Source organism: Camelina sativa, chromosome 9 (assembly GCF_000633955.1).
Source record: "Camelina sativa cultivar DH55 chromosome 9, Cs, whole genome shotgun sequence".
Classification (NCBI taxonomy): domain Eukaryota; kingdom Viridiplantae; phylum Streptophyta; class Magnoliopsida; order Brassicales; family Brassicaceae; genus Camelina; species Camelina sativa.
This window is the reverse complement of record NC_025693.1, coordinates 8624554-8636993: the sequence shown is the minus strand read 5'-3', so window position 1 is coordinate 8636993 and position 12440 is coordinate 8624554. Positions and strand designations below refer to the sequence as shown.

General features: G+C 33.3%; 2 protein-coding genes and 1 long non-coding RNA gene across 3 annotated transcripts; 2 read left to right on the top strand and 1 right to left on the bottom strand.

Moving 5' to 3' along the window:
• Nucleotides 988–2520, bottom strand: LOC104710746 (NAC domain-containing protein 59-like). Its single transcript, XM_010427396.2, has 3 exons — nucleotides 2185–2520; nucleotides 1822–2099; nucleotides 988–1700 (listed from the first exon to the last, which is right to left on the bottom strand). The coding sequence occupies exons 1-3, from the start codon at nucleotides 2396–2398 to the stop codon at nucleotides 1179–1181; spliced, it is 1014 nt and encodes a 337-aa protein (XP_010425698.1). The 5' UTR covers nucleotides 2399–2520; the 3' UTR covers nucleotides 988–1178.
• LOC104710745 lies at nucleotides 3784–5106 on the top strand. The gene is made up of 3 exons (XR_755065.2): nucleotides 3784–4070; nucleotides 4519–4578; nucleotides 4688–5106. It is a non-coding gene; the product is annotated as an uncharacterized LOC104710745 (long non-coding RNA).
• On the top strand, nucleotides 6728–7333 carry LOC109126532. Its single transcript, XM_019230195.1, has one exon. It carries the CDS (start codon nucleotides 6864–6866, stop codon nucleotides 7122–7124), a length of 261 nt encoding a protein of 86 aa, XP_019085740.1. The 5' UTR covers nucleotides 6728–6863; the 3' UTR covers nucleotides 7125–7333.

Below are 12440 nucleotides of genomic sequence, written 5' to 3'. Positions count from 1 at the left end.
TTGTGAGAAACTTTCCACACTTGGTAGTATATGTCTGCCCTACACAATATTATTTTGAACAATACTTGGGTTCACCCTTAAGGGTAAACCTTTCCATTCACCCCCTAATAAAATAAGGCAATAAAATCTGTATACATTATTATAAAATTAAAAAACTTAAACCGCACTTTAATAAACCCAAACCGACATATATAAAATCTAAACCCTAACCATCTCATTTGTGAACCCAAACCGTATATAATTTCGTTCTACTTATAAAATCTAAACCCTAACCATCTTATTTGTGAACCCAAACCGACATATAATTTCGTTCTAATTGTGAAATCTAAACCCTAACATCTCATTTGTGAACCCAAACCGACATATTATTTTGTTCTACTTGTAAAATCTAAACCCTAACTATCTCATTTGTGAACCCAAACCGACATATAATTTCGTTCTAATTGTAAAATCTAAACCCTAATCACCTCATTTGTAAACCCAAACCGACATATAATTTCGTTTTAATTGTAAAATCTAAACCCTAACCACTTCATTTGTAAACTCAAACCAATATAATTTTATTCTAAGTTTAAAAATCTAATCCAAGCCAATATTTAACTTTTCTTAATTAAAAGTATACAGAATTTGTTTCCTTAATTTGGTTTGCTTTTTAATTTAATTTTAATTTATTTTTGAAATAAAATATTAGATGGAAGATTCTGATTGGCTGAGAGAAGAGTGGGTGAATGGAGAGGTTCAGCCCTAAGTATTTTTCTATTATTTTTTAAGTTGGTGTCCTAAGACACATGGAGTGGCATCTCAACTTAGCGCATTGAGAGAAACATTGACCAACTTTTGGTTTTTTAACTAATCTAATCTCTTAAACAATATTTTGTTTTTGTTTCCAATAGATCATTGTTTGGTTTAAAGTGTCTAATATAGGTAATCTGAACTGATTCTATCTAAACAAAATACGACACTAATCTATCCTCTGAAAATTAAAAAGACACAAGCAATGGATTCCATATAGTAAGAGAGTAGTTTCACTCCAATGTTACTTTTTACAAAATGTTACAAGAGTCTTTAAGACACTAGAATCTAAAGCAAACACATACCATATACTGTTAAACCCTATATACCCCACCCTAATGTTTTTTTTCCCCATACTCCAATTTTCGATGTTCCAATTTCCAAATTCAGAAATTCCAAACGTTATCAAGATTCACCGGACCAGTTGAACAAGAAGGACTGTGACGATGCCAAGAACTCGCAGTTAATTCGCTCTCCAATGAACCGGAATTCTCAAGATTCTTCTTAAATTGAGTTTCTTCACTGTCAAGCAACATCTTCAGTATGGAAGAATCGTCTTGCAGAGAAAGATGATCGTAGTCTAACGTAGAAACAATATTTGGCATCAAGTTAGTCGATGTAGAACCAAACCTGGTAGCTTTAGAGTTGTCTTTAAGCTCGTCCACAAGACTCTTGTCATCATAATTTTGGTCGGAGAAACAGGTCACGTGAGAAAACAAACAACCAACGGCGGTTCCAGCCAAAGAGTCTCGTCCTCGGCTCTTTACATATGGAGAAGAATCCATCAACCGAGGTAAACCGACCGGTTCAAATTTGTTAACCCCTGAACCGAACATCCTTAAACCGGATATATGCACCTTTGTACCATCTGCCCGCTTCTGAAACACCCGACTAATAACACATTCGTTCTGTATTCACATCCAACACAAAACAAAACCTCTAAATTAAAGTGTACATATATATATATATATATATATATATATCAATCTTTCACAAAAACAGAGAACTCTTACATATGATATATATTACCTTAGCGGTTTTAGGGAGATTATTGATGGCATGTTCGCCTTCTAATCGATACTCATGCATGACCCAATTGGTTTTAACTCCTTTAGGAGCTCTTCCTTTATAGAAAACCAAAGTTTTCTTCATACCCACAAGAGATTTCCCTTTGAAAATCTCTTTATCTTTGCCAGTAGCTTTCCAATAACCAGCTTTGGTAGCCCGGTTCGTCCTTAAACCGGTCGGGTATTTTCGGTCATTGACGCAGAAGAAATACCACTCTTTCTCCCCAATCTTGGCCTTCCCTAAAAAAGAAAACAGAGTGGTTCTAAGTTAAAGAACAGAGAGATTTTTAGAAACCAAGAAAATAAATGACCTAATATAACTTACAAGGCAAGTCCCATGGCTCGACCTTGTTGAGATCAACTTCACCAATGGCTAAAGCAGAGAAGAAGGAGTTTAGAACCTTCGGTCTTAGATAGTGAGTTATGAGTTCTTCATCTGTTGGGTGGAATCTGAAACCAGGTGGCAAATCAATTTTCTCTGAATCTTCTACTTCTTCTCCTTTTACTATCTCCCCAATTCTTGATACCTTGTAATCCATTTGAGCTTTAAGATATTAGTACCAAAAGGTTTCAACGTCCGGCCAAATCTTTTGTTTAATGGTTATACAGAAATAGATTTTTTTTTTTTTAGAGAGGATAAAGTGGTTTGAGCAGCCTAAGTAAGCTCTTATACTAGTTTATATTACTCACCAATAATTTGGTCACTGTTTTGGTATCAAATGATTCTTTTTCTAAAACTATTTAAATCGCTATTATCCAAATGAAAAATATACACATAGAGAGAAATAAAGTTATTATTTAATATTCCTCACTTATTATTTATTATGTATATACAAATATGATGTAGACTCGAACCAACATAAACATCGTTCCAGAAATATATTATAAATATTGAATTTGGTTTAATGCTATATTTAGCTACTGTTACGAAGATGCGTAGTTCAATAGGCAACTTAAGATGTTAATTTTGAAGATATTTTTTCTTTTATTACAAAAGCTTTCTGTTTCAAAAACTTTAATATCTAGCTCAAAGCTTTCATTTTGACCAGAAACATTTCACCTGTGGTTCCCCATCCATTCTGTTGATGCGATAAGAACAATCTTATCACATCACTGATGACGTTTTTTGTCCATTCTTTAAACTAATTATTAATATCTATAAAAAGAATAAAGATAACAATGCTTATTTATATGATTATTGTATCGGTTGAAAAAACATGTTTAGTTCTATATTGGGGAAGAGCTAGAGCTTGAGCTTGGAGCAATAATGACTGAGCCTTATATCTTAATAACATACTACAAGTAGAAGATAACGTCTAGCGTTTGAAGTTTGAACTCTATATCATGTACGTTATGAGTTTTATTTATTAATTTATTAAATAATAATCATTCAAAATTGCATTAAAATACCTTGTGTTTTAGATAATTAGATATGTATTATTTTGTATTCATCGAAAATGAATATAAAAGGAGAAGAAGTAGAAGATTCAAAATGAAAATGAAAATAACCGTAGTGGCAAGTAGCAATCTTCTTCTGATCTGATGGCTGGTATTTACTGTAGAGGGTCAACGTCATGATCTATATAGATGAAAAGCCAGAGACCAAACATCAGACGTTGTTAGTGGTTCTCAACAATGGTCCTCAAATGGTAAGCACTAATCTTTGTTCTTAATTACTAATATAATCAAGTACTTAAAAAGTGGGGTTTGACCCGTTTCCTGGCACGAAACATGAATAAACGATTTGCAATAAGTTACGTGTCGATGTGCTAAAGGATATTAGGCCATATTTATCGGTAAAACGAAGGCCTGATCTTGGGCTTTTTTAAATTGAAAAAAATTGAACAGTGTAAATAAGATCAGGCCTTCTGATCTTAAATAAGATCAGTTCTTCGGGTGATCTTCCGGGCACGTGTCTGAACGAGATTGGTTGGAAATTATTTTGTCTTCGTATCATTTTCTTTCTCTTCACTCGGGTTTTCCTAAATTTTTTTTCTTGTTCTCTCCGAAGAGGCGAAACGGCGAAACTCCGAGACCTTTCTTCGTCTCCGATTCCGGTTGACTAAATTATGACTCGCGATTATGACTCGCGATTGTGTTTTCTGTGTTGATCATACGCAGCGATCTCAAAGGACTCATGTCGGCGTTGCAGAAAATCAGAGAGAAGGCGGACGAGGATGGCCGTAAGAAGAAGGAAGAAAGCATCTCCAGGTGATAATATAATCTCTTGGTTACATGTTCCTCTCCGATTAGGTTATGGAATGTTTAGTTGAATATCACCGTCACCTTAGATTTCAATTTTTTGCTATGAGATCATCGAGAAATTTATGGCGATCGTTTGATTCTATGGAGCGTTTCTTCAATTTGTTACATGAATTAATTAGTCTGGATCTTGTATTGCAAACCTAATTTTATCAACTAGATGTAGGCAGATGAAGCTAAAGGTGTTCGATCATATGCTCAAGCATTTTTATATTGGTTAATCGATCTGTTGTGCAATTGATTATGTGTATTTGATTGATAAGATATCAAGCTCGTTGTACATGGATTAGTCTGGATCTTCTATCGCAGACCAAATTTATCATGTTCTAATGCTCTTTTAAGTGTTGTTAGTTTGTTAGCTGATTCTTGCTTCAATCCTTGTATATTTTTCTGGCAGCATGTCCAATGAGGTTAATTCAAAGATTGAGGAGCTGAAGTCAAAACTTGAGAAAGAAAGGTATGTAGCTGAGGACTAAGATCTGATCCTCCATGTTTTTGTGAGTGTTGGTTTAGAAGATGAGATACAAATGCTGATATATATTCTCTCCTTGATTTACAAACTGCAGACAAAACTTTACCAAAGCACTTTCAAAGAGTTCAAAGGAGGTCTGAACAAAGATCCGAAGATGATCGGAATGGTGTCCATTGGAGATGTGGTCCGAGCTGTGGTGAGTGAGCATCGAGAGGAGCTTCAACGCCTTAATGCGTTTATTCAGGGAGGTTACTAGATCTTGAAGATTGGTAAGACAAGAGTCACCGTTTGTTTCTGGTCTAGTGCGAGTGCCTGCTGAATCTGAAAAGCTTTTAGATCAATGTATATATGCTGTCCTGTTGTTGTTGTTGTTGTGTTCTGTTTGATGTTTGTTGTTTCGTTGTTTAACTTTCAGTTATATTAGAATCCTTCATTAACTTAAAATACAAACAAGAAATCCAAGTCCAATATATAAAACGGACAGATTTTCTAATAATTGTAATCGGTCAAAAATCTGAAACCTCATATATTGATCTTCAAACCTTCATGTGACTAAACTACATAATATTTCGGTAAATAATACTCTTTAACCTCTCTTCTGCTGTTTTCAATCCCTCAAACTTTTCATTAGTAGATGTTTAAACTGGTGTTATCTACTGCATAATATGATTGTCGAAGATGAAAAAGATTCATACACACTTTATGACGAACAAGAATTCCAATAAGCACATCGCAAACTAAAGGAGGATTTGATTGAGAATATTTGGAATAAATTTGGTCATTTGTATTAATTAAATAAAATGTTTGTCTTCTTTAATTAATTAAGTAATAATGTTTTTTTTTATAATAAAAGTTGTAATAATTTTCAATTAAAATGTTATTTTATAAATTTTAATAATTGTAATATGTTTAATAAGAAAATTAATAAACATTATATTAAATAGTTTTAAGCATACTTAAATTATATATTAAACATTAATCTTTGTATTTATTCAATATTTTAAAAATTCTATAAGAATATTATATTATTAAATCTTAAGATCTTATACCTGTTCTCCCTATAACTTCCTTCTTAACAAAAGATCTTAAGCCCTGATCTTACAATATTTTTACATTATTTCTCATCTAAGATCACCTCCACATGATTCCCCTATAAATATGCCCTTAGACGATCTCTTTCATTGTTTGTGTTAGGCGACCTACTTTTTTTGTGGATATTCACAAAAAATACCGTTTGTATATCAAGTGTGATTGTTTTGAGATTCTAGAAGGACATAAATCTTGCAACTAAAATTATACTAGAGGGCCAATATGTGTGAAGATCAGCAAACTTCATCTTCCCTGAATTTAACAGCAAGCTTAATCGTTTACGGATGTTCTAGTCGATGTTTTTCCCAAGTCGCTTGGATGGTATAGACGACTGTTTCTTTCTGACCAATGTATGTGTGTGGACTTGTGATTTGAACGGCGTACCTCAAGATCAGCATAGGGTGCGATTTTAAGTTGGGCTTGTAATGAATGATGTAGTTTGGTGCTAGTATGTTGTGAACTTGTCTTTAAAGGATCTTTTAGGTAAACAAAATTTGACGATGATGTCTTTTTAAAAAGTATTCCAAAAATAAAAATTAATACTTCTAAGTAAAAAGATTATTTCTGAAAATCTTCTATTGTCAAACAATTGAATAAATAATATTTATATCCAACTGAACCATATTAATTATTTAATCATTATGATCTCCCTTTCATTTTTGTTTGATTATTTTTAATAATAAGAAAATAATCGTCCACATATTTTTTTTTAAGTAATTTATTTCACAAAAACATGATAACGTTTTTGACATCACATTTAATTGGTATATTTCTTACTCCTTTGTAATATGTAAATTATTGACGGGTCAAAAAAATTTAGACAGAATAAACACAACTTACTTTTTACATAACGACAATCTTTTAAATCTTACTATATTAATTTTGGAGTACCATTATTATACTATTGTAAACATGAAACATTAGCAAAACTTCAACTCTGGCCACTTGTTTGTTTATAACAAATAGTAATTAAAATATAATAGTTTTGGATCTATACCGACCACTTACTCTTCTATAAGAGAGTTGACTTTTCTGTCTATCAAAAGGCCTCAAAGCATCCCCAAAAGACCACATTTTGTCTCCATCATTAACTTATAATAACAGCAAATCACAACACACAACCAAACCCACATCATAGAATCATAAATCAGAATCTCTCCATTCATCAAAGAATCCTAAAAATGGTTAGAGAAAGAAGAAAGACGGAGAAAGTAGAAGAGAAGCAAGAACAAGATATTGTAGATCAAGAAGAGAAGGTGAAGCCAAGGCAAAGAAGCGTGAGCAGAAGAAACATGCAATCTTTGGTGATCGGGCTCGTTGGAGCTGCGTTGACTCTTGGTGCTTATTCTCAGACGTATGTTGATCCTGGCAAATCTCTTGGTGCTGGCCTCTTCGTCCTCTTCTTTGGTTTGCTTGTCAGCGAAGGTTTCATCTCTCTTTGAAAACAATGTTTCGATATCAGCAAATCATTTTTTTTGGGTTTATGTATGTTGCAAAAATACATATCTATGAGCATCTCGTTTCATTTTTATTTTGTTTCAATTGTTGGGATCTTGTACTTTTTAATTAATGTGACGAACCCCAGATTGCTTTTTACGATCTTTTTTTTTTGTCTTGTAATTAAGAATATATATGTTTTGATCTTTGAGAACAGATTTGAGAAGAAAATGCACCATACATAATTTTAATCCTATATGATATGTATGTCTTAATGTCTCTCTACACACAAGCAATATGAACGGAATGATACTTTTCGACATGTTGGGCTAAAGAGTTGACTTTGATTTGTAGTTTTGTAATTTGTTTTTTGATAGGAACTTTGACTTGTAGTTGTTATAACTTAGCTATAAATTAAAAATTAAGGGGAAACAACAAAAGCAAAAATCTCAAAATAATAAAAAAGATTGAAAACATTGGACGAAAATAAATTTGGATCTTGAACAAATGAACCAAGCTATATCTAAAATTTATTCACATGTTACACTAAGATATATATAGACCAAAATATATATATACTAAGATTTACCCCGTGGTACACCACGGGTCTATTTCTTTTATTTTTTTGTTTGTTTTATAAATCAATAATCCCGTGCATTTTGAAAAAAAATTAAAAGTCAAATATTTATAACAAATAGATCAAAATTTAAGTTATATTTATGTGTTAGTTTTGTTTAGTGTAAGATTATATAATTGTATTTGACTGTTAATTATATGATTTAACCCACAGTTTACTGCAAAATAATTTGTTCTCTACATTATTATAAATTAATCAAGTTAATATATCTAATATTCTAATATTGATAATGTTAGCAAAATAATGAAATGATAAATTATCTGTGTAACACCAAATTAATGATAATTAAATTTATATTCATATTGATCCAAATCGTTCGCACAATATAATTTCATTGCGTGTTATTTTAAATTTCAATTGTAAATATTAATTATATATTAAAATAACTCAAATGTAAAATAATATATATCTGGAAATACTTGTTTGGTTACAAAAATCCTAAAACAATTTTTAAAATATATATCTGTTTATAAAAATTCAAATCACATCATATGCTGAAAAAAATCTAAAATTTTATTAACTTTATGTATTAAATAGTAATTCAAATAATTAAATATAAGATTAAAAGGGAAAGGAGAATCTTATTTTAATATAATATATTACTTTAAATTAGGTAGATAGATTTTAGAAAATTAAAATTATCAAATAAGGAAATGATTATGTTTGGTTATAAGGATTGTAGATAATTTAGTTGGAACATTGTTTGGATACAAAGATAACAGAGGACGATACAAAAAAGTACTTAAAAAATGTTAAGATAGATATATATATATATATTATCGAAATGAAACACGACAACACAAAAGATTGTGAAGAAAAATGTCCGGGCCGTAGATCATTTTGGGTTAACTAGACTAATTATTGGGCCGCCTAGTTATAATTCTATTGTATTTATATGAACACATATTCCCTATATAATCAAACAGATTACACAACTTTTTTTAGACTATATTTATAAGTTAGTTACAAAATAGGTTATAAATTAAATATAGATTGATTATAAAAAAATTATTATAGATTAATTGGTCAGTTATAAATTAAATATAGATTGATTATAAAAAAATTATTATAGATTAATTGGTCAGTTATAAATTAAATATAGATTGATTATAAAAAAATTATTATAGATTAATTGGTCAATCTATGAGCTATATGAATACACTTAAAAATATCCGAAATAATCTTTTTAAAGAGAATATTCTAATGATTTATACAATTTCCAAAAGAAAATATTTAGTATTCCATGTATTGTAACAAAATATATACTGTTAGGCTAAATATACTGTTAGACATAAAAAGAAATAAAAATTTGGCAATTTATTACACTTAATCGTGATTTCCAAGATCTTATTATGCAGTTGAAAATAAAATCTTACCTAAGCACGGGTTATATTATAAACTTTCACCAAACATGTTCAAAAATTAAAAAAAAAAACAAACAACAAACATAACCAATTCTCATACATAAAATTACATAATTTTTTTCAAGCCATCATATTTAGCATATGATTTTATTGCATAATGTTTTATCAAAAAAAACTTTTAAAAACAATCATATAAATTATATATTTTTCTAAAATTATAATATAAATAAAAAAGATTTCAACCCGTGCTCTAGTCCGGGTCCTAATCTAGTTATTTTTTTAATTTCATCACACTTGTCTTTTTAAACATGCATATCTCCTCATGTTTATATGCCATCATATTATTCTCATAGCATAAGGATTTTTTAAACATCATCTTTATAAGCTGTGTTTGAACTATAAAATTGTTGACTTTCAAATTGTGGAAAAGTATTAGTATATTTTCAAAGTATTGGTTGAAGAACATAGATAAAGTAACGAGAGGAGCTTGAAGATTAAGATAAACTAAAAAGAGAGAAAATACGTATAATTTGTGTGTATTTTTTTGTTTAGTAACAACACTTTTTTTTTCTTTTGAAAATTTGTGAATTTTCATTAATGAAATGGATTGTAGAATCTACAATATGAAATACAGTAGGTAGTCCTCACCCAAAAAAAGTAAAAAATTGAGGCCTAGCTAGAAGTGAAAAACATCAGAATAATACATTAAAGGGTTCTTAGCCAATCTTTTAACAGGTTCTTGAAATTCTTCCGATGAACCTTTGCTAGGATTGCGTCCCTGACTTGCCTGTCCAGAATCTTGAACTGCACTTGAGGTGGAGTTGAGACATTGTTGTGAAGGCGATTGTTTCTTTCCGACCAAAGGGTGTAAATTACAGCCTGGGATACAAGTCTTTTCAGAATCTTGGAGGACACAAAGTCGGTGATGTTAAGCCATGTAGCAAAAGCGTCCCACGTATGAAACACAAAAGGAGAGTAGCCGAGTCTCCTAGNACAGCTTTCTGTGCATTAAAGGCAAGCCTAGATAGCGGATGGGTAGTGAACCGAAACTGAAACCAAGAGTAGATAGCCCAGAGGTTTCAGTTTGGTTCACTCCCGCAACAAATAGCTCAATCTTGGCTTTATTCATGGAGAGACCCGATATTTCAGCAAAACCCTGTAAGACTCTTGTAACATTGTCCAGAGAGTTTTGTTTTCCATCAAAAAATATCATGATGTCGTCAGCAAAGGCCAAATGTGTTACCTGAGGGTTTGTGGCGTTTGGATGGTGCCCGATAAGGCCACCGTTTAAAGAGCTGTTGAGCATCTGGGAGAAAACCTCCATAGCCAGTGTGAACAGGTATGGAGATAAGGAATCTCCTTGTCTAAAACCTTTCGCACCCTTGAAGAAACCGCATGATTAACCGTTCACTGCCACTGAGAATCGAGATGTTGAAATACATTCCCAGATCATATTTACAAAATGTGTCGGGAAGTTCATAGCCTTTAGGGTGTTAATGACAAAGCCCCAATGCACTGAGTCAAACGCCTTCTTGAGGTCAACAACACCAGAATAATACATTAGAGGGTTCTTAGCCACTCCTTTAACAGGTTCTTGAAATTATTCCGATGAACCTTTGCTAGGATTGCGTCCCTGACTTGCCTGTCCAGAATCTTGAACTGCACTTGAGGTGGAGTTGAGACATTGTTGTGAAGGCGATTGTTTCTTTCCGACCAAAGGGTGTAAATTACAGCCTGTGCTACAAGTCTTTTAAGAGTCTTGGAGGATACAGAGTCGGTGATGTTCAGCCATGTAGGGAAAGCGTCCCACTTATGAAACACAAAAGGAGAGTAGCCGAGTCTCCTAGTGGCTTCATTCCATAGGTCTTCACTATACTCACAGTATATGAAAAGGTGGTCTCGGGATTCAGGAAACCGGGTACAGATGCATCATGAAGGTTCCACAGGCATTCCCCAGGTTAGCAATCTTGTTCTAGTTGGTAACCTGTCAAGATGAGTGAGCCAAAAGAGAAAAGCATGCCGTGGTATTGCTCCTTTGTATCAAACATTTTGAGTCCATGGTAAAACTTCTTGTCTGTGACGATGAACCTCCCATGTTTGCTTTACATTGAAAGTTTCTGCCTGCATTCCTTCGATGGTCCACATGAATGAGTCGGGTCAATCTGAAGCTTCCGGAGGTTTTATCGTGGTCAGGTGAATTTGTAGAAGTTCCGCTTGGGGTGATCTTGCTGGCCGTACTAACCAGTTTGAAGAAGAGCAAGCCATAGATATAGTATTGTTTAGTGGGATCCCCATTTGTGATGGTCCTGAAGGCCCCAAGAAGGAGACAAGAGTTCCAAAGGGGGTCCACCAGTCGTACCAGAAGCTAACTGTCTTACCATTCCCAAGTTGACTTCTCAGGAAACGAGCTGCAAGAGGACGAAGATAAAAGAGAGTTTTCCAGGTCCAAGAGTTCTGCTTTTTCTCATCAATTTGCCAAAACACCCCATCCTTGATTTTATTGTTTTGTATCCATTTGGCCCACAGCGAGTCATCAGCAGAGAAGAGCCGCCATATCAGCTTGAGACATAGTGTTTTATTCCATATTGAGAAGCAGCGGAACCCCAAAACACCTTCTTCCTTTGGAAATAGACTTCCAAGAAACCATTGCGTTTGGTTGTTTTGTTATGTCTCCGGACCAGAGGCTCTTGATGTTCTTAGACAGGTTTTCGGCAGGATAAAAGCGGAGGCCCAAAAGTTTACCGTACCATATATGACTGTGGAGATTAGTTCCTTTCTCCCTGCATAAGAGAGTGCCCTGGCAGACCATGTGGTGAATCGAGAAGTGATCTTATCAATTAGTGGCCCATACTCAGATACTCACAGCTTTCTGTGCATTAAAGGCAAGCCTAGATAGCGGATGGGTAGTGAACCGAAACTGAAACCAAGAGTAGATAGCCCAGAGGTTTCAGTTTGGTTCACTCCCGCAACAAATAGCTCAATCTTGGCTTTATTCATGGAGAGACCCGATATTTCAGCAAAACCCTGTAAGACTCTTGTAACATTGTCCAGAGAGTTTTGTTTTCCATCAAAAAATATCATGATGTCGTCAGCAAAGGCCAAATGTGTTACCTGAGGGTTTGTGGCGTTTGGATGGTGCCCGATAAGGCCACCGTTTAAAGAGCTGTTGAGCATCTGGGAGAAAACCTCCATAGCCAGTGTGAACAGGTATGGAGATAAGGAATCTCCTTGTCTAAAACCTTTCGCACCCTTGAAGAAACCGCATGATTAACCGTTCACTGCCACTGAGAATCGAGATGTTGAAATACATTCCCAGATCA